The 24408-nt window shown below is 39.0% G+C and overlaps 2 protein-coding genes across 15 annotated transcripts in view; one reads left to right on the top strand and one right to left on the bottom strand.

Moving 5' to 3' along the window:
* The window catches only part of NSUN6 (NOP2/Sun RNA methyltransferase 6), a 71666-nt gene extending 61744 nt beyond the window's left edge, over nt 1-9922 (top strand). For 5 of the 7 annotated variants that reach the window (XM_039877516.1, XM_039877514.1, XM_039877513.1 and 2 more), the window contains 4 exons: nt 522-1524; nt 1945-2010; nt 5044-5158; nt 7503-9922. In XM_039877516.1, the coding sequence (XP_039733450.1) occupies nt 522-752 (231 nt within the window). In that variant the 3' untranslated portion in view covers nt 753-1524; nt 1945-2010; nt 5044-5158; nt 7503-9922. The remainder of the gene's footprint in view (nt 1-521; nt 1525-1944; nt 2011-5043; nt 5159-7502) is intronic. The other 2 variants (XM_039877511.1, XM_039877512.1) reach the window with 2 other exon arrangements.
* Nucleotides 6280-24408, bottom strand: part of CACNB2 (calcium voltage-gated channel auxiliary subunit beta 2) — a 309505-nt gene continuing 291376 nt past the window's right edge. For all 8 annotated transcript variants that reach the window (XM_039877507.1, XM_039877502.1, XM_039877509.1 and 5 more), the window contains 5 exons: nt 17043-17152; nt 10369-10520; nt 8725-8820; nt 7658-7843; nt 6280-6805 (listed from right to left, as the gene is read on the bottom strand). In XM_039877507.1, the coding sequence (XP_039733441.1) occupies nt 6317-6805; nt 7658-7843; nt 8725-8820; nt 10369-10520; nt 17043-17152 (1033 nt within the window). In that variant the 3' untranslated portion in view covers nt 6280-6316. The remainder of the gene's footprint in view (nt 6806-7657; nt 7844-8724; nt 8821-10368; nt 10521-17042; nt 17153-24408) is intronic.

Raw genomic sequence — 24408 nt, 5'->3', positions numbered from 1 at the left:
GGAGCTCCTGTCAGTTTAAGGGAGTCTGATAAATAAAACTGAAGTTTTATCTATTGCTGTTATTGATAATGTTCCATTTATCAAGGACCATATGCCTCTATGCCAGGCACTATATGCCAAGCATGAGACCACGTTTATTTAAGTCTCAGAACTGAGTATTTTGTTTTATAGATGAGGAAACAGAATTAAGTAAAATTACTTGCCAAAGGTCACACAGATAAAAGGTTGCAGAGCTACAATTTGAATCCAGTTTTAACTGTGCAGCTCAGGCCTTTTGCTGTGTCATGGTATTGATAAGCATATGAGCTGTAATAGGTATTCTTCAGGTGGCCACATTACTGCTTTCCTACTTTGGAAAGACAGTATGTACATTCTACAAAAATAAAAGGTATTTATTAACTTTTTCTATTTTTGGAACTTGTGATAATCACAACCCAATTTGTCTTTTAACTTAAATTGTGCACAGGCACACTTACTAATTCTAGGATGTTTGTTCATATTTATTCATTTCCTCCAAACAGGAACCTCAGATTGGAGGGAAAGGAATGATGGGAGCTGGCCTGTCGTTTGAACAATTGAAACAGCTGCAGCGGTTTGATCCATCTGTTGTGCCTTTACAGGACATGGACATTGAATCTCTCAGAGATGCCAGTGTAGACATGATTAGGCTGGCAAATAAGGATTGTATAGGGTTTTTTATTGCAAAATTTGTAAAATGCAAAAGCACACAGGAGAAGGAGCCTTCAAAATGAAAATTCCAAACATTCATTCTGTGCCTGCGTTCGTGTGTGTGTGTGTGTCTGTGTGTCTGTGTAAAAACCAAACTGTTGTCAGGCCAAGTGATTGATGGCATGGTTGCTAAGGAAACAGAAAAGGCTGCCAGCTGTTTCACCAAGGATCAGGAGAAGTGTTTGGGGGTGGTATGAGATTATGAGATTTTGTAATTTTAAAATATTTTTTTCTTTATGGTTTTAGCAGAGTATAAAGAAAGGGAGATACCTATAGATGTCTGGAACATATTTTCATTTGGGTTCTTGTTTTAATTTGTAAAGAATGAAAGTCATTTGTAATGTTAATTGGTGAATCTAACAAAAGGAATACAATTAGCAATATTTAATTTGGTTTTTAGAACTAGTTTTCCAATCCTGATTTCCTGAGTAGTAGTTCCTTAAGAACTCAGGGCATGAGAAGTATGACATTGACCTTGTGCCAATAACCAGGCCAGGAATTTTACCTCTTTTTCTGCTTACTATTTGGTAAATAAACCCTCTTTCAAATGAAGTCTGGACTGCTTCTAAAATAGTTTGCCGTTACTGCGTTTACTTTTTTTCCCCCCATGATTTTAAACTAAAAAGTAAAATGAATATTTTTTTCACTTTGTAGATTAAAATAAATGAGGATATTTCACAATTCGGGTACCTTTTATCATGTACTGGAACACTTACTATAAAAGTTAAGAGAGACGTGTTTGGTGAGAAAGAGGAAGACAGCTTCTGACAGCTGGAATGGGCCTGGCACTGACAGGTAGGCCTTGGTGTTCTCTTGCTGAACATAATTGCACAGAACGCCAACATCAGACAAGGCTACTGTGACTATAGTAGATCAAGGCACAAAAAGAGCACTTTATAATCAAATCCAAATTTAGATAAAAACAAGAACATCATCCAAATCACAGAAGTGACCAAACATCCCCGTTGTGGCCAATATACGTGACTGCTTCTTTTTTTTTTTTTAATTATAACCTTATGTTTGCTTCATCCTACATGCTTTTTAGATAAGATATATTTAAATGTCCAATACCCAGCCCTAGGTTAAAGGCCACTCATGTAGAGTTATATACATGTTCTTGTTAATTTTCATTCAAATCACCCCAAAATTTCTGAGCTTTGGGCATGTAAAGTGAACAGTGGGAAACAACTGCTTAATAGTTTTTTCCCCCTGTAGGTTTCTCTTAGGAATGCTGGTGACTGTTGATGGTATCCACCAAGATGGCAAGGCCTCCTGGATCAGGTAAGACCTTTATATGGCCTCGCCTTTGAGGAAGCCTTTCTTGAACACCCTTCCCTGAACTTGGGTTGGGCATTTCTCTCTGTATACCCCTAGGGCCTGCTGTTGAGGCACTTTGAACAGTTTATTAGGCAGGCCCCTAACTACCACCCTGACGTGGGAAAATCCTGGAGGCAGGCACCCTCTCTTTTCTGTCACTGCTGCAGAGCAGATTGCCAACAAATGCTTACTAAAGATAAAAATTTTTCAAGCTCTGTGAGGTTCAGATATGTGAAGGATTTCTTTAATCCTTCATTGTACCTTATCTTCAGTAGATGTCATTTTACTAAAGAGAAATACTGTTTACCTGTGGCACTTCTGTTTCTAGGGCTCAGCATACTTCCCCAAACTTTAAATGTATTTTTTTTTAAGTACATAGAATCCATTTCCTATCATGCTCTCTACAAGGCCTAATGTGCTAAGCCGAGATGAAAATGGTAGAGAATTAGCCTAGCAGCAAACGTGAATTTTTGGTTAATACTGACAAATATCAAAATATGAGCAACATAGACTAAATAGAAGAAAAAATATTTACATATTAAAATCAACAAGGACAAATTAATATTGTTAAAATTTTTTCCTTTAACATACATATTTAGTGGGCTTTTTTCCTTCAAAAAATAAAGCAAATTGGAAAATAAAACACATACTCAATCTTAAAGGACTAGGAAACTTAAGAAAAAATACAATGAAAAGAAAAAGATCAGGAAAATGTGGAAGAAAATTAATATATTATCTTTTAACATATTTAGTGTTGACATAGATATTTCTGTGAAACAGAAAAAGCATTTTAATTGAACGGTGAGTACATTTTACTTCAAAATCCTGTATCACAGTTTAAATAGCAAAGTGAAGTACAAAGAGTTAAAAATAGAATTTAGCCAAAATTAACCAACTGACCCAAAACCATCTAGTTACTATTTTTCTCTAACAGTGTGACTCTTGATGTTTTAATAAGATCAGAGTATCCAAGACTAGCAGCATTACATTATTGATCCAAGGGACAAGAATGAGGAATTAAATTTGTCATCAGGATGGATCTTTATTTTTAAAATGAAGGAAGAATAAAATTCAATATCTGAATTAAGAATTGCTGCACATGTAGAATTAAGGTGGAGGAAGGTTATTCTGTTCATATTTTAAAAGATCCTTTATCTGCTGTCAGCTGTCATTTTATCAGACATTAATGGGAAGATCACTACTAAAGAGACATCAGTGATAGGCATTGCCCCCAAGGAAGATGCTCCACAAGTAAGAAATGTTGTTGAATATTTAACATTCCCAGCTATCAGAATCATTCCTTAAATTGCAATTGATACCACTAATAATAAACAGTGCAGAAGCCAGCTCTTTATTTGTTTTATGTGAATGACTTTAAACCAGGTTCATTGAACAGTTCAGTGTAGCTGACAGCGAATGTTTAACAGGAATGCGTAGCAGACCATGTTAAAAAATGTGGCATTGTCCCAAAGTACAGTATGACTAAGATACCCTACGTTTAGCAGCACCTTTTTGTAACAGTAACTTAAATGAGCAGTAGAGAAAGAGCACAGGGAAAACCGAAATGGGTTTGACAAAACCAGTAGAACTATTAACATTTCCAGCATTTCTACAAAAATCATGATTCTACAACTTGAGTAGATTAAGATTAAGCCTTTGTTGTGTGAAAGGACTGTAATTTTACATTTCACAAGCCAGGAAATACCCCATTATCTCTGGGATTCTCATTTACAGATATGCCCACTATACAGTTTCCGTGTATAGATGCTCTTATGTGAAATCCTGCAGTATAGTTTTTTGAGGAATACTCTGATTTGGACTAAAATGTTTCACAGTAAAGTGAAAAACTAAGAATCCAGGTACAGACTTTAACAAATGGAATTCATTATCATGACTCTTAGAAAAGGATTAATGGTAGCAGCAGGTTAGCTAAATACCAGTTATAGTTCAAGAATTTAAATATTCTAAAGTCATTATTGGGATGAAATTATGGTATAGCAAAGGATGGGGCTGGTGATCAGCAACATCCTACCATGATGGAAAGTTTATCAGAAATATTTTATAAAATAATGTTAATTGGAATATGGTTTTCCAATGATGTGACTATTTTGCATCAATTTATATATTATGACTACAGTTTTTATATTCAATAAATAAATTCATATGTCAATAGTACAGAGCTAATTAACAAATACATTGATTCTGAGGGGAATGTTTTATATTAGCTGACAAAACTATATATATATATATGTTACTCATTTTTAAAACTGAGTTTTTTTCAGGGTAGAAGAAATGAGTTAAAAGTGAAACAGTTTTACTTATAAAGGTCCAAGAATATTTGGCAAGAACCTGGAATCATCAAAGGAGCAAAACAAAAAATAGATCAACTTATTTAACAAAATAGTTATGTACAAATCTGAAGTCAGGCATTTATAAATAGGCATTTTCCAGGGACAAATTTCAAGTGCTAGGTACCTGCATACCTAATACTGTCTTACTCGTCCAGTTGTCACTGGACAGAATGTACACTTAAGAGACATGGAGAAGCTTTTAGCCTTAGTATGACAATCACAATTGCGAGCTGCTTACAGCCATACCACTGAGGCATAGAGAGAGTATCTTCTTGCTTCCCCGTCAGAGTAGACATCTGTCATAGGAAAATATTCTTAACATTTTGTTCATTGCAAGTCACTCCATTTGCCCTGATTACTCCTGAAGAACAGAAACTTTGGTTTAAGAAGCACTTCTAGGTTTTGACAGACAGAAAAACTGTGCGGGTTGGTGGTGGGGGATGGCATGATCCGGAAACTGGGAGGTAACAGGAACGGTAGGCGGGGTTAAAAAGGAAGTGGGAGAAGTTAGAAAACTTTATTTTCCCACGAAATAATTCTACAAGCCGTGTAAACGTTTCTTACTATAACAAATATTCGAACACACACAGATTGTACATTTCCAGTGAAACATAGTTAAAAGTTGCCTGTACTCTTCACTCTCCAGGAGCAGAACGAGGAGCCAACAGATGAATGCTTCCCCAGTCACCTTTGGCAGCACGCTCCCCGACCGCTCAACGGAGCATTGAAGCAACACGCAGCACAACTCAGTACAAAGCCAGGTGAGTAGACTTCTGGATGTCAGTCTCTAGCATCTTCATTAGTCTTCAGCATTCAGATTCCTCTCAATCACTCACACACACTCTTACACACAGACGCACACACACAGTTCCGGCTCGTAGACTCCAGTGCAGTGACATGAGACACTAGCTACTAAGAATGTGTTTGTCACAATCAGTGTAAGCTGCATGGATTAGAACAACCTTTGGAGTTTGGTTATATTTACCATAATTTATGGTCAAAATTATAAACTTACAGGGGTGGTAAAACATTCAGAAACCAAACTTTTTCAAGTCAAGCAATCACACATATTTACAGTATGTACAGACTTTCTCCTAGAGTGGGGATAGGTGCCTAGACGATGTTATTACAAATTTCCTGAATGGGCATTTCTAGTCCCTGTAATTCATAAAGCAAATCTGCTGACTTGGCATTAAGACTCTAAAATAGTGTGATCAAACTGATATATATATATATACACACACACATGTATATATATATATATATATATATATATATATATATACATGTATATATATACACATATACATATACATATGTGTATATATATATTATATAATTATAAGAAGGTGTTTGCAGAAATAACATTTACAAACTGTCTATACAGTACACAGTACTAGTACATAGAAAATAGATTCTAACTTTATGATCCCCTTTGTGTAAGGCAGGACTGAATCTGTCCCCAAATTTAGTCAGCCAGAGGTACAAGCAAGAAACAGTGGTCCATGGATTAATGAATGTAAATCAGGTGCCTACATATTAAAAATCTGGAGAATCAAGAAATTCCACTTTTTATCTGGGCTGATTCTGGCTTGCTGGATACAGCAACTACATTTCTTAAAATACTAATGCCACAGACTTTGTTCAAGTGGCAGCTACCCCAGGCAGTTTTTGAAAAGTCCAGCACAGAACTGGAGGACTGCAGCTGTACCAGGCAAATTTATATAGCACTTACAAAAGAAAAAAATGTATATTAATACTCTATCTCATGCTATTGCTATTTAAGCAACAGCACTACAAAATATACAAGACCGATCACATATGATTGCAATGTAGACCCCAAAGATTTAGTGTGAGGATGCTTTTATCCAAGACTTGAAAGAAAAAAAAAAAAAGAAAAAAACACAAAAGGGCCAAAGTCATTGGCGGATGTAAACATCCCTGTTCCCCTCCCCAGCCTCATTCCGTTTTTTGGATAGTCCTTCTCCCTCCTTGTCACAGTAGCGATCCTTAGATTTATGACGGTTTCGTTGTTTGTTGCATTCGTTGTGGTCCTGCTCTCGCTCCAGGTCCCTAGAACGGTGCCGAGACTCCCTGTGTCTATGCTCACTGCTTCCGTGGGGCTCATCTCTGTGGTTATGGTCACGGTGGGGGGCATAATGGTCTGCGTGGTCGTGCGGGTAATCTTCCTTCGGCTCCACATAGGCAGAGTCTCGACTCTCCTGGGTTTCTGAGTCAAACGTCTCTTGCCTGGAGAGGCCTCGACTCGTACCGCTGCGATGGTTGTGGTGCTGGGCTGAGGACCGGTGCTGGGATTTCTTGACTGGCTCCAGGCAGGGTTCTTCTTCAGCTTGGGAAGCAGCCCGGGCGGGGGCAGAGCGCTCGGTCCTCTGATCACCTTGAGAACCCTGGCAGCAAAGGGAGAAAACTCAGGCATCAGACAAGGTCAGAGTATAAGGAACCACTGTGTCATAAAGCAAGTTCATTCAAGTTTAATCCTTTTTAAGTATCTAAAATGCTGAAATGAAATCTCACCAGCTAAGTTATGATGGGCAGTGGCATTTCTAAGGTTTTATACTGTGTTATATTAGACTTTAATTCGTAAGTGCCTAGAACACTGCATAGAATAACCTTTTTATCTAAATGACCAAACGGAAAGAGGGCATTCTTTTATATGTTTTCTTGTGGTTTAGACACAGGTTTTTCTATACACAGCTGTGCATACTTAGCTACCTCTGCTTGAATACATGTGGGAAGATTAAAAATCTGTAGGGTGCTGGCATTGGCTTAAGGTAAGGATGAAGGATAAAATGTGACATGCTTAAATGGCACACACTACGAGACAAGCCCTCTTCTCTAACAGTCACCTCTCTTAACTCATTACCACAAGCCTGAGACAGGGTGCCAGCATTGTTCCTGGAGCAGATGAGGGCCTCATCCAAAGTTATATGCCTGGTAAGAGGCATAGCCCCAAATTGCAGCCAGGCTGTCTGATGCTGCTGTGTAGAAAGTTCTTTTAGTCTTGTCTTAAAGAACATGTAGATAGGGAGTTCTAAGGTTTCTATATATTCATAGCATTTTCTCTTTACACTGCTTTTCTTACAGGTACAGTCTCACTGAAGGTGTTTATTAAATGACTCAGTGTCGACAGAGCTTCTGCACTGGCACAAGCACGGGGCTGGACATCTGGGCTCAAGCCCCCGCAACGTGACCTGAGGCAGCCTGGTTTCTCCACGAAGCGGGTCTAGGACTCCCCTTACCTGTGAATTGGAGGCTGGAGCGGGACTAACAGGCAGAGTTGAAGTGGCTAAACTGCGGCTAAGGAGAGGGTTGGGGAGGCTGCTGCTGGGGGGGTGGGTGGCCTTCCAGTAGGCCTCCAGGTAGTCAGCAAGGTGTTCACAAGCGTCCTCGAGCTGGTTCTCATCCAGGATCACATCGAACAACTCCTGCAGAAGCAAACATTGGAGGCACGCTCACACCTGCCCAGTACTGACTTTCACACTCCTCCACCCCCGTATAGGAAGGAGCGGGGAGGCCTGAGCTGCACCACTTTGCATTTGATCTTGTGTGCTTCTATTTAGTCAGAGTAGGTCATTGTTTAGAATAACAATGACCAGAAAGAGAACTAGTTGTAATAATAGTTGTTAAATGGCACAATAGAAAAGCTGCCTGTCACTAGTGAAAAAAGGAGTTGACACTATGGTGAAAGAGATGTAAAATGAGAATACAGTCTGTACCTCTTTCGACATAAGAGACTGCGAAAGTTTAATCTTGGAAATGAATGAGGCAATATTAGGACGGAAATGTGGCAGAAGCTGAAACCAGTGATGATTTGACATGGTACAAGCTTTAAGTATTAATTGTGATTAACACTTTGAAGTATTGACCATAATTCTTGGAGCTTCTGAAATACTTGAAGACAGCTATAGTCCCAAGGCCTGATATGTAAAGCATAGATTAGAATTAGGAATGGATTCAGATGTCAGAATCTGGGTAACTGTTTAGAAATTTGTTTTTACATGGTCTCAAATCAACTTCTCAGTTGAGAGAAAGCAAGTTGTTCCCTATGATTAACAGGATTAACTAACTCCAGATAGATCTGATAAACCATAATCTTATTTACTATACTAATAAGGTAACCACAGAACTTGTAGCTTCTTGTCAGCCATGAACTGGACAAAGCAGGGGTGGGACAGTTTACTTCTTTGGAATGCAGTTGTCTGATAAGCTTTCTGTCCCTCGACAGGCATTTAACTGCTTGCTTTATAATGTCATGCCAGGTCTGATCTCTGTATTTGGATTCTACTGGACATGGAAGGGAACTTACTGGAGGACACTGAGACAGTTTATCAGCTGCTACCATCTGGACGTTGAGGTGTTTAGCTTGAGATTTCCCTCGAGATTTTATTAACCTCTGTAAAACCTGTAAAAGAGGATTTTTTTAAACAGAGGGATATCCGCACTGAGGTAAATGACAAGATTCAGAATTTGCTCCTCTGGGGCCATTTTATATGTAGCACAAGTGGCTTATAATAGATTGAGCTAGACATATATAAGATTATCTGCAAAATTAACATTTTAACAATCAGTTGCATGCTATAAAAAAGATACTAGCATGGAACGTATTCTGAGTCTTTTTCAAGACTAACGTTATCAAACTATCTCATGAGAAACCCAAAAAGTATTTTATGTGAACTATACCTAATGTTTCCTATATTAGAAATTAAAAGAGTATTCATTTAAAAGTAAACCGGATACGTGCTAATATATTTTTTGTAAAAACTCCCCTTTTTGTAACTCTCAAGTGCCTGGCCTCATAGATGACAACCAAAGTCTCTTATTTGCTTCCACAGGTAAGGTGTGGTTTTGGTTGAAACGTGAAGAAAATCTAACCTCCTACAGCTATGTAGTTGAGAAAAATATTTTAGTGGCCTTTTCAGATAATTGTGGATATTCTTTGTACTGTAGAAACATGGAACCATATCAACGAGCCTGTCTTACTATTAAATTACATTAGTCTGTCTTGAAATCTGAATGATTTGTAACATCATCGATCATTTGGAAAATAATGGTGGTTCACTACTGAGTACTTAAGATCTTCCAAATGTTGACACATTTCATTATACAATATTAAAACATATTTGTTAGTAATCATTGATCTCATTAGAAAAGTCTTTTATCTGTTGGGAAGCTTCTATGCTGTCAAAGGTGAATACAAGTTTTCTAGAATTCTAATTTTTGTTTGAAGGCTTGAGTTTTATCATTGGTAACAGCAGCTCTTCGATATTTTCTGGAAAAAAGTGAGTCTTTCACATCAAGGAAAACAACTGCCAGGTACTCAAGTCAGAATATGCATAGCCTGTCAGTTCTTTCAAATAAAAATGGAGTTCCATAAAAAAGCTACTTAGTTCACAACTCGAACAATCGCACCAGTGCTTGTCCTCAAGATAGCTAACCTACTGGAGTATATGCAGCCTAAGTGTACGTCCTAGATTCAAAACGTAATAAAAATAAGTTAAGCTGGTTATTGGGTTGGGTATGTTTTAACTGCAAGTGGATGGGAAGAATACAGCACCTGCTATTACTGTGTCCCATAGTCTTGATTCGTGCTTAGACACTTGCAGTTTTACGTACCATTGCTTTTGAAACATCAGTGCAAATATCAAGGCAATGAAAAAGGTGTGACTGTTCAGTAGTACTATGGAAATGGTTTTGAAGCTTCCGGACTCCCTGAAAGTGTCTAAGAACTGTCCCTCCAGGGGTTCTACCACACTTTTCTTTTTGAGATCAGCTAGTCTAAGCCATGAAACTAATAATCATGCTATGTTTATATCGATCATAAAAAGCGACTAACATCTCTTCAAACTTTTTATAATGGATAAAGACATAGCCTGTTCTAACTGGAAAAAGAACATAAACACGCATTTTAGTAAACTTCGATTAAAGAGCACACAGTAGCGGGTCTACTTACCTTTGGAGACGAAATCTTAACATACACTACGATGGGGGCCAAAGAAGTTTTGCTAAGTTGAGCTGGATGATTGACAGTGTCCGCGTCAAGGACCACCAGCTGCAGTGTTCTTGCAAGCTCAAAAATCCTTTCTATTTCACTTTGAACTTCCGCTGTAAAAAGTTAAGCAGTGTTTGATTACTTAAATCACTTTTAGAGCCAGTTGAGATAAAATGGTACACTTTCTTCAACAGGAAGGTCGGTAGGTTAATGTTTACAAGCAGTAGAGCTGATAAAAGCTGTTTCTCTACATCTTGAGAATTCCTCTCTCAATTAGCTATAGAATTTACTTTCAGTAAAATGCTTATGTCTGAAAATCAAAAATTTGGATCTCTGATTACATCGCACTATGAAATCATTCTATAAAAATGCTACAAAATGAAAACAAGAGATTTTCCATGTGTTTGGTTCTGACCCTAGCAACCATCACCAGCTCTCCTTTCACTGCACGGGCTTCTCTGTTTATAAGCACCTACCTGTATGCTTTCTGGATATGATGGAGCCTACATATCTTATTAACAAGCTGAAATACAACATAAAATAGAAGAGACATCAAGTGTCTATAAAACTTGTCCAGAAACGCACTTCTTTTGTTGATGTTGGTGGCAGACAGGAGAATGGTCCTACAACATTCATATTTTAAAAAGGCACTTAGCGGCAGGACTACACAAATCTAAACTCTAAGATATAGAAAACTTATTATCATTTAAAAATCTGCTTCTCTATGGTCTCTCCAAAGTCTAAAACAGGAAAATAGAATTTTCTGCAGTGATGGAAATATTCTATGGCAACACCAGCTAGTGTGAATGAGCAACTAAACTTTAAAAATGTAAGTAATTTAAAATTAAATAGCCAGAAGCTACTGTGCTGTGCAGCACAGATCTATAAAGCGTGACATGTAGCTTCCAGTACCTACGGCAATCGTGAAAGGCCAAGTCCGTGAGACTTCTGGACCTACAGATTGACTTCTTAATCACCCTTATGCGTTTGGAGTCATGCAGAAGATTCTTGGAGACAATTTTATTGACTAGTATATTCAAGAAAAGCCAAGCCACTATTGTCTGCCTCATAATACGTTATGATCAGAGTCCTTTTATTAACCTGCTGTCTTTAAAATAATATTTGGTCACATGCTAGCCATGATACAATCTTGCTGAAAAAAAAAAACCTCAAGCTGATTAAGCTTTTGGGTCTACCAGTTTATAAGACACAGAAAACGGACAGTCATATAAACAGTGTAATGCAGTTAGCAAAATTCAAACCAGACCCCTACCGAATAATGGACCCAGTTTCTTCAAGCAAAAAATTACAAAGAAAAATAAAATGGAAAACTATAGATTAAGACACTCAAGGACCTACAAACCAATCACAGTGTATAGATTTTATAACATGACAATTGGGAAATGATATGCGGCTAAGTGGAGATCTTAGGGATGTATTAAAGTATGAAAATGGCATTATGGTTATGGTTTAAATAAAAGAGTCCCTAATATTTAGAAATACATAATGAAATAGTTACAGATAAAACCATATGCTATCTGTGATTTGCTTCGAATAATCCACAAACAGCAGGAAAGGAAGGGCAGGACTGGAAATGAAACAGGGCTGGCCAGGAATGGATGATAAATGAAACTGGGTGATGAGGACCCGAGGTTCCTCCTACTCTTGACTTTCATATATATTTTGATTTCCTTTAATAACACTTTTAAAAAATAAAAGTATTTCAGTAATTCTTTTCATAATGTTCTAAAACATTACTATTATTATTACTCTAACTCTTCCCTGTTGATCTTTAAATTTTTATTTCAAGTACAACCTCACTTCTTCGTACCCTACAAATGTTTTCATGGCCATCGACCCCCAACAATCAAGTTACACTCTGATACTTAGTGTAAGCATTCAGAAAGCTGACCAGGCCACAGCTAACATCATACTCAATGGCAAAAAGGTAAAAAACTTTTTCTCTAAGATCAGAAACAAATAAAAGGCATTGAATAGGAAAGGAAGTAGTAAAAACTATTTTGCAGATGATATTATATATAGAAAACCTTAAAGATTACACCAAAAAACTGGTAAATGAATTCAGTAAATTCAGTACAGTTGCAGGATACAAAATGTTCATAAATCGGTTGCATTTTTATACATTAATAATGAACTATCAGAAAGAGAAATTGAGAATCCCATGGACAATTGCATCAAAAAGTATAAAATACCTAGGAATAAATGTAACCAAGGAGGTGAAAGACCTGTATACTGAAAACTGTCAAGACACTGATGAAAGAAATTGAATACAAATAAGTGGAAAGATATTCCATGCTCATGGATTGGAAGAACCAGTATTTTTAAAATGTCCATACTACCCAAGGCAATCTTCATATTCAACACAATCCCTATCAAAATTCATACTTAACCACAAAGGACCCCAGACTTTGAGAAAAGCAGTTTTGAGAAAGAGGAACAAAGCTGGAGGAGGCCTTAAGCTTCTTGATTTCAAACTGTTTTACAAAGCTATAGTAATCAAAACAATACGATATTGGCATAAAAACAGACAGATAGCTCAGTGGACCAGAATAGAACCCAAAAGTAAACCCATGCATGTATGATCAACTAATTTACAACAAAGGAGCCAAGATATACAATGAGGAAAGGCCAATCTTTTCGGTAAATGGTTTTGGAAACACTAGGCAGCCACATGCAAAAGAATAAAACTGGACCTCTATCTTGTACCATACACAAAGATCAACTGCAGATGGATTAAGCTTGAACTTGAGACCTGGAACTATAAAACTCCTAGAAGAAAACAGGCAGTAAGCTCTTTGACATTGGTCTTGGTGATGTTTTTTTTTTTTTTTTAAATTTGACAACAAATGCAAACACAACAAAGCAAAAGTAAACAGGTGGAACTACATGAAACTAAAAAGCTGCACAGCAAAGGAAACCAACAAAATCTAAAAGAGAAAATAATTGCAAATAATATAGCAAATAATATATTTGATAAGGGGTTAATATCCAAAAGTAATAGAGAACTCATACAATTCAATAGCAGGAAAAAAAATTTAAAAATGGGCAGAAGATCTGAATAGACATCTTCCCAAAAACAGATGGCCAACAGGCACATGAAAAGATGCTCAACATCAATGTCAAGGAAATGCAAATAGCGTAATGAGTTCTCACCTCATACCTGTCAGAATGGCAGTAATCAAAAAGTTGACAAACAAGTGTTAGGGAGAATATGGAAAAAAAGGAACCCTTGTGCACTACTGATGGTAGTGTAAATTGGTGCAGCCACTATAGAAAACAGTATGGAGGTTCCTCCAAACATTGAAAATATAAGCACCATAGAATCCAGCAGTTTCATTTGTGGGTATTTATCTAAAGGAAATGAAAACACTAATTTGAAAAGATACCTGCTCCCCCATGTTCCCTGCAGCATTATTTACAATAGCCAAGGGATTGTAATCAGTTCTCACGGCACTTTCGCAGTCACTCAGGGACATGTACGCGGCAGCAAAAATGGAGCCCAATGCACGTACTAGCTGAGGTCAAACAGGTTGACACTCCGCCTTATTTCAACTCTCATTCTATAAACAAGTATCCTTTTGTGATCTAGTGCCATGTTTTTCTCATTTTTGTGGTATGTATGTGTGTGTGTGAGGGGGCGGGGAGAGAGGGAGAAACTAAAACATCCCCCAATGAAGTGCTGTCCAGTGTTCCTAAGTGCAAGATGCCTTCTGGAAAAAGTGTGTTAGCTAAGCTTTGCTCAGGCATGGGTTATAGAGCTGTTAGCTGTGAGTTTAATGTTAATGCTCAACAATATATCAAATAAGGTGTCTTTGAACAAACATGTAGAAAACAAGGTTAAATACTGATCAGCTGATAAAGATGTTGTGGCCAGAGGCTGGCAGGAACTTATCCCCACATTTCCTCCCGGAAGTGATGGCTCTGTGTTCCCTAATTCGGTGTTTAACAGATACTTGTGTACCAACTATGTGCTGGAGACACAGAAGTGAAGGACACCAAGTCCTCACTCTCACAGGGCTCTTGTTTCAAGGGGCAGACATGCGTAAAAGGGTGACCTCGAAATCAACTTAAGACTCACCCTCCCCTTTGTTTGTTCTGTCTAGATAACATGTATTGCCTAAATTCCTGTCTGAGAATCTCATGGTCTATAACTGCCCGTAGCCCATAGCAACTCCCACGCTCTGTAATCGCCTGAGGAAAGATTAACCAATCAGCCCATGCCAACTGTAACTGCCCTAAAAAAGCAAGGTTGCCCCTGAGCTCAGGGCCCAGATCTTCAGAGTGCTAGCTCTTCTGGAACCGCCGGTGTAATAAACCTGAGTTCTCCAACTCTCCGAGTGGTGCTTGGTTTCTTGCCAGTTTGATTTTTCTGCAACACTACCTCACATGCACTTACATTTTCCTCTGCCCAGAATACTCTCTACTCGGGTAGCTGCAAGGCTAAAGAATTCACAATGTGTCATTCTGCTAAAATATCACTTCCTCAGAGAGGCCTCCCCTGACCTATGTGTATAAAATCACACCTTCCTCCTCAGCTTCCTCTCTACCCCTTGTCCTGCTTCTTCTGGGACTCGTCGACCACCGACCCCGTATCTGCCTCCATCTGTATCTGTTGGCTTTTACGCATGTCTGTCCCTTGAAACAAGAGCCCTGTGAGAGTGAGGACTTGGTGTCCTTCACTTCTGTGTCTCCAGCACATAGTTGGTACACAAGTATCTGTTAAACAGATGAATAAATACCTAAAATCTATACATGGTTCTGTAATGCCTTACGGTAAGCTCTAAATTCCTTAATTTCTTCCCCTGCCAATCTCTGGTATCTCCCACCTCTCTTTTAAAAATCATATGCTCAACCTAAGTAAAGGATCTGTGTTTTCCAGAATCATCGTTTTAAGTCCCTGTCACCCTCTTCGGCCCTTTCCCTTTTTTCTTGGCTAAACGCTATCACACTTCAAAAGTCCCAGCTTGGGCTCAGCTCCTTGGAAAAGCCTTTTCAGGCGGCCTGCACCCCCTGCGGCAGCCAGTTCAACTCACGACCACTTCTCATCACACTTGATTTCAACGGGCTGTTAATTTGTCTTATTGCTACACCAAGCTCCCTGGGGTCAGGGGCTTCATCTGAATCATTCTTTTATTCCCGGGCTATAGCATGACATTCAGTGTCTAGTGCACACTCAATAAAGTATATGGAGTGGATGAGTCATTTAAAAATATATACAGAGGGTGAGGGTGAGGGGGAGGTAGATGGGGTAAAGGGAGTCAAATATGAGGTGACAGAAATCTATGGGAGGAGAACACACAGTGTAAATATACCTTACTGTTAAAGTGTACAGCTGAAACTTACCAGATTTCGTTAACCAATGTCACCATAAAAAATAAAAAATTTAAAAAAATAAGAATAATACATAGTTGGTAGTTCAAAGAGCCTTGGCAAGCTAAACAAATCTGTTATGCCATTGATCGAACTAATGAGTTTACCAAATTACTCGAGTTTGTTAATAAGTTGAATCAATAAAATGAGCAAAATGTATAGGAAAAGTTTTCAGAGTCACAGATGATAAGGATGTGAAAAGAAATCACTATAAAAATGAGTGCTCACATTCCCTCTGCCTAGTACATTTCTAAAGCTGTATTACTGAAATTTAGTCAATGAGGGATAGTTAAGTGATCAACTGAGTTATTTCAAGTATTATACTCATGACTTATAACATATACTATTTTTAAGTTTCTGTATTATATATAATATACTTCAAAGTAAACTAAAATCTGTTAAAAGCCAGGTTCTCAAAGAATTTATATATTTAACATTTACATAGAAAAAATTAAAATCAAGGATTTCACATAAGCCTGAGAAAACTGATTTTATAAAAGCAAATCTGACAGCCCAGTAAGATATGTATAACGGCGATTAACCTTAAATTCCAAGCATGTGCCAGAGATGAAACAGCTGTCTAAGGCCTAATTTGATCCAATCAGGACATGTGAATAAAGAGCACCAAGCACAACTCTGTAAGCACGTCAACTAATATCTCTACATTGTTTTTATAAACAACACAAAAAATATTGATTCGATTAGTGGAAAATGGTCAGGAATTGACTTTATCATTTATCAAGCTCAAGACATGCACACACACCACTCTATGCTGAATGTGATATAGTTATTGACATAAGTCAACTACTAAGGGATTTGGGATAATAGCCATAATGTATGACATACTATGTTTAATCCTTACAATAATCCTACAAGGTAGTTAATATCTTTCTTTTGTTTAGATGAAGAAACAGCCTTAAAGAGGCTAATAAACTTGCTCGTGGTAACAGTGATGCAAAGCCAGGAATTTTTAGAATCTGTAGACACCGAAGTTCACATTGTTGAAAACAAACCACAACCGAAACATTAATGCGACAGCCTGTGGAATTTTTAACTCAAAACTATCATAACAAATCGTCCCATGCCATGAAATCACTAAGACTGTAGCACTAGCAACTGGCAATACACGTCTGTTTCTTCTCTGCTCTCTGACACGTGGCATTATCATCTAGTTAGATCTTCTCCTTGGCAGCCTCAGGAGAGAAGTGTTTAAATAGCTCAAGTTCATCAGCACCCACACTTACCCAAGCTTGACCTTGTGTTGGATCTTTCTATTATTGCGTGCTTACTGGGGTTGTTTAACACTGAGCGTTTGGCCAGTGAGATGTCGGCAGTGACCCTTGTGATGGATATCCTGTTGGGGGGAAAAGGAACAGAAGACCCTGAGGTTATTAATTGAATAAAAAAGGGATAGAATTACACGCCCAAAATTCATCCAAATATGAAGTATATGTAGTGACCACATTTTCAAACCGAAAAATGTCAGGGCACTTATTCATAGATATATTTTTTTAACCTGCACTACCTAACTTAGCGTTTATTGGTTGCTTACCAAGTGCCAGGTATCTCATTATCTCATAAAATCATCCTAAAAGCTCTAGCAGAAAGGTTTATTATCAGCCCACTTCTGCTGATGAAGAAAATGGGCCCTAGGTAGATTATGTATTTAAGGCTACATATTCACTAAAAACGATGAAGCTGAGATTTGAACCCTGATATATATGTCTGAGAGCCTATATTCTCAGCCTCGGTGGTTCAGGCCCTCCGCTAAGTATGGTGCTGAGATAGGCACAGAGAATAAAAAAGAACAAGACAAACATGGTCTTTCCTCAGAAAGTTAAGAGTTAGTGGCAGAAGTGGGTAATAAATAATAAAGATTAAGATGACTGTTGTGGAGAGAACACAGAGGGTGGTTAGGGAGGTCATCTTACATAGTGTAGAAATGAAAACAAAATTTGGAAGCTGGAAGAAGCAATTACTTAGACTAGAGAGAGCTGAATGTTCCAGCCAGCAGTAGGCAAGGTGTGGAGCAAACAGAAGGTCACAATGCCTTTGAAGAAAGTAAAGAGGGGCTAGAAACAGGAAGATTGGTTGAAAGAGTTTCACAGTTAGAGAACTCCACCTCCCCTCTGCTACTAAAGCCTCCAGGTGCCCGTCCTCCCCTACATACTGTAAGACACCGGTTTAGTCTTTACAGGCAACAAAACCAAGGCCTTCTGACCAGGGGACTCCAGGCAGAGCAGGGATGGAGAAGACACTATTTGGAAAAGAAAAGATTCTGAGTGGAAGATTCTTTTCTGGGGAATCTGATGGCCAAAGAGAAAAGACCCAAAGATGATGATGTTGGTGGTTTTCCATATAGATTGTCCAGTGAGGGTGTCGTACAGGGAAATTTGAAGCTGACCGGCTCTACCTATGAGCACAGAATTTCTAATTGATTATTTCATGCTCCATTCTTAAATTTGAGCACAGCAGTATTCACTGGGCATCTCAGGAAAACTGCTCACATGAGAGACCAAAGCAAATGGAAAAATCGTTATCAATAACATTCAAAGGTGAAAGCTAAGAGGTGAGTATATCTATATAACTAAAATTTCTATTTAAAAACTCAGAATAAAAAAGAGTTTTGGGAAATTATATAACAGTAGAAACGAAAATTCAAAAGAAGGGCTAGCAGATAAAGTTAAGGACATCTTCTAGAGAATAAAACAGAAATGACAAAGAGCTGAAAAATCGGAGAAGAAAGGCATGAAAATTGGAGAATTACCCAGAGGATCAACTTCCAAATAACAAGCAGTCCAGAAAAAAGGACTAAAGATAACAAGACAGGAAACTAAAAAGATAATTTTAGAATTAAGTCTGATTTTTCAAATCGAAAGCATCCTGGACAAAGGTTCAAAGTTCCACATCAAAACATATTCTTATAAGTTTTATAACACTGGGGACAACGCAAAATCTAAAAGCTTCCAGAGGAAAAGGCAGGTCTCATACAAGGGACCAGCTATTAAAATGTTTTGTCTTCTCAGCAGCAATGACGGAAGCTAGAAGATAACGGAGCAAAAAACTTTAACAATTCTGAAGGGAAGTTATTCTAAAATCAGAATTCCATTACCATTTCGGCTATCGATTAAATGGGAGGGTTGATTAAAGACATTTTGAGACTCAGGGTCTCAAAAAGTTTTTATGTCCTTTCTAGGGAAACTACTGGAGGGTGTCATTGACTGAAATGACAGCATAAACCTTGAAAGGGATCTAGAAAGAAGGAGCTCAGGCCCACAAGGAAGGTGACCACTTCCCAGTGATGATGCAGAGGGATGTCCCAGAACGGCAAATGTGCACCCAGCCCAGAGAGAAACAGTCCAGATGGGAGCAGGCCAGATCGCTCCTGGACAGAGGTTCAAAAGGACAAAGTTGAGAGATTATCAGGTGCATTCGAATCTATTGAGGGAAATTTCGAAAACTCGAGAGGAATTTGGGGCTATATTAGTGCCAAATATATTAACAAATTAACCAAGTGTAAAAAGTAAAATTATTTATCTCATAGTAATCACAAAGAAAAAGTAATACACATGAAAAAGTAATTATAGTATATGATGTGGCCCATTTAAATATTATTTGCATAGCTATAACATACTAAAAGTGGAGCCAGCCAAAAGTACGACTTAACTGTTAGGAGGATGGAGGATGAGGTGTGTATGCAAGCATGTCTGTGAGAGAGAAGAGGACTATGCATGAGAGAGCTACATATTCTTCATGGTAGGAAGTCAACAGATAACGCCTAACACCTAAAACTCAAGTAGCAAATTAAGCACCTTGTTAAGAGATAAGGAGTAAATACCAAAAGATCTAGTGAAAACAGTTAACTAGATCTTTACCTGCCATCTGGAGGTAAAGTGTGGAAAGAGATTACTGGCTTTTGCAAAAAAAAAAAAAAAATTGTTTACCTATATACCATACACTCCATCCTTCATGGTGCACAGTTCCATGAGTTTGGACCAGTTCAGAGTTTCGTATTCGCCATCACATTCATGACGCAGCACAATCCCATTACCCTCCAAAGTCCCTTGTGCTGCCCGCTCTGTAATCCATCCTACCCGCTACCTCACCCTGACAATCACCTAGCTGTTGTCCGTCCCTTTTCCAATAACATGGCAGTCTTCTGAACTTATTTTACTTTGCATAATGGATTTGAGATTCATCTGCATTGTTGTGTGTATCCGTAGCTTATTCAGTTTTATTGCTGAACGAGACTGCTATTAAAAAAAGTCTATTTGATTGTTAAGCTTTTTGTATTTTGATGGAACATTTACTTAACAAGTAAAAAAGCAATAACCAGAAGAGAGACACTAAAGCCATCAATTCAAAATTAGTTTCATGATTATTTCACGATGCATTCACAAGTGAAATAAAGCTATAGGTGGGGACAATCCGATGTGTAGTAACTGCTTTAAAATGCTTTTTACTGACTCGGGGGTGGCTGTAGCAGAGTAGGGTTTATTATATGGTAATTCTGTGTAACATTATCCCCTTTCTGCTGAGCACCTGCACGCGTGAAGGGAGTCATGAGTGAACAGAGATTTCTTGAATGCCTACTATGTGCCAATCATCGTTCAGGGTGCTGCTATGGATCTTAAATTCTTATGAGGTGGAGGGAGAGTGGAGGAAGCTGACAAACAGACGTCTGATGTCAGGTGGCAATAAATGCCATTAAAAAATAATGGAGGATAATAAAGATACACATGGACTGTTGTAGAGGATATGTTTTTGGTGGTCAGGGAAGACCTTGCAGAAAAGGTGACCTTTGGTCAGAGGCCGGAAGTGAGAGAAGGAGACGCATGGGTAGGTGTTCTAGGAGAAGGAAGAGTGAATCCCTGAAGTGCGGGGCATTACACCAGTACAGCGGAGTGGCACCCAATCACTGCTGCTGACCGGATTCTGGGTCTGTGCCTCTAATGAGCCCTGGACACTCAGTGGGAGGCAGGCTTCCCTGTGACAGGACCATCCTGGGGATAAAGTGGTGACAAGACAGATAACACCTGCTCAGGAGCGGCTCCCAGTCAGCCTGGGGGAACCGATGCAGCAGAAGGCAGGGTTTTCTGTAACAATACACCTTCCCCTTTGTCCTGCATGCCTTGTCCTTTCTGCACGTGGTCCTGTCCAGCTGGGCTTCCACAGACCTGCTTACGTGGTATGAGCTTTGACTGTGAGTGTGTGGATGGGCCACTATCCTACTTTAGCTCACTAAGTTATGCTTTGGGAATTGTCATTTCTTGAGGTCCTGCCAAAAAAACAGAACTCGGAAATCCTACAGGCAAAATTCGAGGGACAATTCAGAATAAAGGAGTGGTCTCAACCCCACAATACATCGAAATCGCCATTTAAGCTTTTCGAGTTACATTATGTCCCACCCTAGAGATTTGGTTCCAATTAGTCATGGGTGGGACATGAGCTCTTGTTTTTCGTTTTTTGTTTCATTTTACGTAACCAAGGTAGAAAACCACCAGTTTAGAAGAACCTGTCTCACATCTAAGTAAATTTCCCACAAAATAAGATGATGTAATGTTTCCTGAGATTATTGATTTCCAATGAGATCCCCTCACACAAGATTCACCACGTACATACCCCTGTAGCGATCCAGTATGAATTCTCGACACTTCAGTGCCAAGGGCTGACATTTTCAAGACACTGGGTAAGACAACTAAATTCATCACTAACGGTGGCTTTCCTTCTTGTTTTCAATTTCCTATTAATTTACCTGTCATTGTCCTACAAGGTGAATCCAAACATTGCTCTGTTTACATGACACAGCTGGTTAGAGTAGATCTGATTTAAATGGGACCTTATTACTCTACTACACACAACAGAAAAGATGATGATTTATCATCTCTTCTTCCACCTGACACACTTAAATGCTATTTTAACAGCTAGGATCACAATTCTGACAACTCCCTGGGGCTTCAGCAAATGAACTCGCCTAGGCTTAGGGACAGAAAAGAATTCCTATAGAGGATCTTTTCATCACCAGCACATCCTTTCATATTTTCTCCCTCGTGGGCTTCAGTTGTTTCAAAAAACAAATTCAGTTTATTTAATAGATAATTAAGAAGTAATTCACTTTTCCCTTTCAGAATTAGATGTCTATTTAAAATCAGATATGCCTGATACTTCTGATGAATTTCCCCCCTCTATTGCTGTCCTAGCTTTGCCCAAAACAAAGATATTTAATGATTCAGTTACTCTGGATGTCTTGCCATAGATTAAAAAAAAAAAAAAAAGTTAAATTTTTGCATGGCGTTTTGAAATTCTTTCTGCCTTATGGACCTTATTACTTCCTTTGAGGACCCTAAATTGGTGATCACGGGCCTAGAATGTTGAACCCCAGCTGTGGAGTCAAGACGAGCCAAGGCAGGTCTATTAATAAAGCCATACGGAAATTACTTTTGGCCAGAAACAAAAGGTTGATATAACATTCAGAGCTTTTGTTTACATGTTTCTTAAATGAAATCAGTCTGGATGGCCGATACTTTAGAACGCAGGGCCAACATACACCCTATGGCTGGAATCTATCTTCCAAATTCAGACTTACTCAGGCTAAAATGGAAGTGCTAAGTCAGGAAATTCCATCTCATTTCCCCATCTTTGGCATTTAAGAAAGGGCAGTGGATTAACTCAGTCACGAAAAGCATGATGCCTCGGCCAGCAGAATTTTCTGGGTATGCACGCTCGTGTAGACAACTCCGAATTATGATAAATGACAGGGCCAAGAATAAAGAAGTGAAAGCTAAATGGGCACGCCTTTTATACTTGGCCAGAGCCTGACAGCCTTGGACCAAGCCAAAGGCCCAAGGACCAAGCTGTGTTTCCTGGCACAAAATAAAATCTATTTCATAAAGCTATGAAAAGTAAAGACATCTAATCAGGAGCATTTGGTTAGTTAGACTCTGAGTATAAAGTCTTTTTATACCTTGAATTGTTTTCCTTTTTCTGTCTCATTTAGTCCTTTGCTTGATTCCTAACTAACGACACTTCTCCTACAAAATTTCCCCTCCTTGTCCTCGCCTCTCCTGCCAAAGGTCAATGTAAACCAGAAATGGCCACAGAGCAGGTGTGGTCGAGGGAGAAAATGATACAGTAAGAAATCTGAAAGGACCTGAAACCTACAGGTACCACCTGTCCTACTTGGACTGTCAGGATGGGGGAAGGAAAGGAATGTGGAGGTGGGAGGCGCCACGTTTGTCTTCTTAAAAATACAGAAATATTCCTATGCCCCTATAATCTACTCTTGGGTTAAATTTCGAAGTTTCCATTTTAGATGCCTATCACATCTTTGATGCTTCAGAAGTTGGCCGAGTCTTCACTATGGCACCCGCTGGTTATTTGATTCAAGGCTGCCTTTCAATAGACTATAAGCAAAAGCCCCGTGAAGACAAGGCCCTTGTTGGCTTTTGCTCCTCAATGCCTGGCACACAGAATATATTCCATAACTATTTGTAGAAGTGAATCGAGGGGAGCGGGCAGGAGAGGAAGAGGCTCAAGTCCAACGTGTTTAATGTGACACACTAGACATGGCCTTGGTTTTGTTATGTCACTCTCTGCCTAGACTGGATTTGAAGACCTGTAGGTGGCTTGCCTTCCACGTGCTGCTGTGTCACATCTTGATGCTGTCACACACTTAGCATCCTCTTGTTCATGCCCCCTCTCTTCCTAATTCCCTTGGTGAAAAATCATGGGTACCATTTAAAAACCCTTCCTGGAGACTGACGCCCCAAAGTCAGTGTTAATCCGTTCTCTCTCTCTGCTACCTGAGCCTTGGATGCACATCCACTGAGCTACTCTTTCATTTACTTTGCATTTTGCTGCTTGAGATTTCAATTTACGGTTTACACACAAGCTCCTTAGAGGCAAATGCTTCGGCTCTCCGCAGGTGTCTAATGGAGAGTGCACAGCAGACAGTCATTCGACATTCATCCATTCTTTGTCCACACGGAGCAAGTTCTAGGCATTGAGAACAGTTCAAAAAGCAGATTAGAGAGCCCTGCCTCATGAGTCTGTGTTGAGTTTGGGAGAGTGACAACAAAGCAAATAAAATGCATAAAAGAGTTATGGGGGACAAGTCAGAGAAGGGAGGGACTGAGGGCGTGAGCGTGTACACACGTATAGTAAGAGAAAAGTATTCCTAGTACGGGGGAACAGCGAGTGCAAAGGCCCTGAGGTTGCCATGCATCCGTCTGTCTGGAACACTCATGGAATAACAAGTAAGTCAGAGTGGCAGGAGCAGAAGGAGCAAGGGGGACAGTAGTAAGAGATAAAGTCAAAGGTAAGGAAGGGTGTGAGGGTGTGGATGGTCAGACTGTAGGGGGTCCTACAGGCCACTGTAAGGACTGTTTTTTCACTGAGTGAAGAGAGACGTCATGGCATCTGCACAAAGGACTGATGAGATCCAGCCGGTTTAACAGGGTTGTTCAGGCTGCTGACTTGAGAACAGACTTTAAGGGAGCAATGACAGAAGCAAGGATACAAGTTAGGAGACTCTTTATTGTGATAATCCAGGGAAGAGAGGATAATGTCTCAGACCAAAAGCAAAGGGATATATAAAAAGTCATTAGATTT

The sequence above is a fragment of the Pteropus medius genome, unplaced genomic scaffold, assembly GCF_902729225.1.
Source record: "Pteropus medius unplaced genomic scaffold, Ma_sr-lr_union100, whole genome shotgun sequence".
In the NCBI taxonomy this organism is placed as follows: domain Eukaryota; kingdom Metazoa; phylum Chordata; class Mammalia; order Chiroptera; family Pteropodidae; genus Pteropus; species Pteropus medius.
The sequence above is the reverse complement of the archived record's forward strand: the minus strand, read 5'-3'. Positions and strand labels throughout refer to the sequence as shown.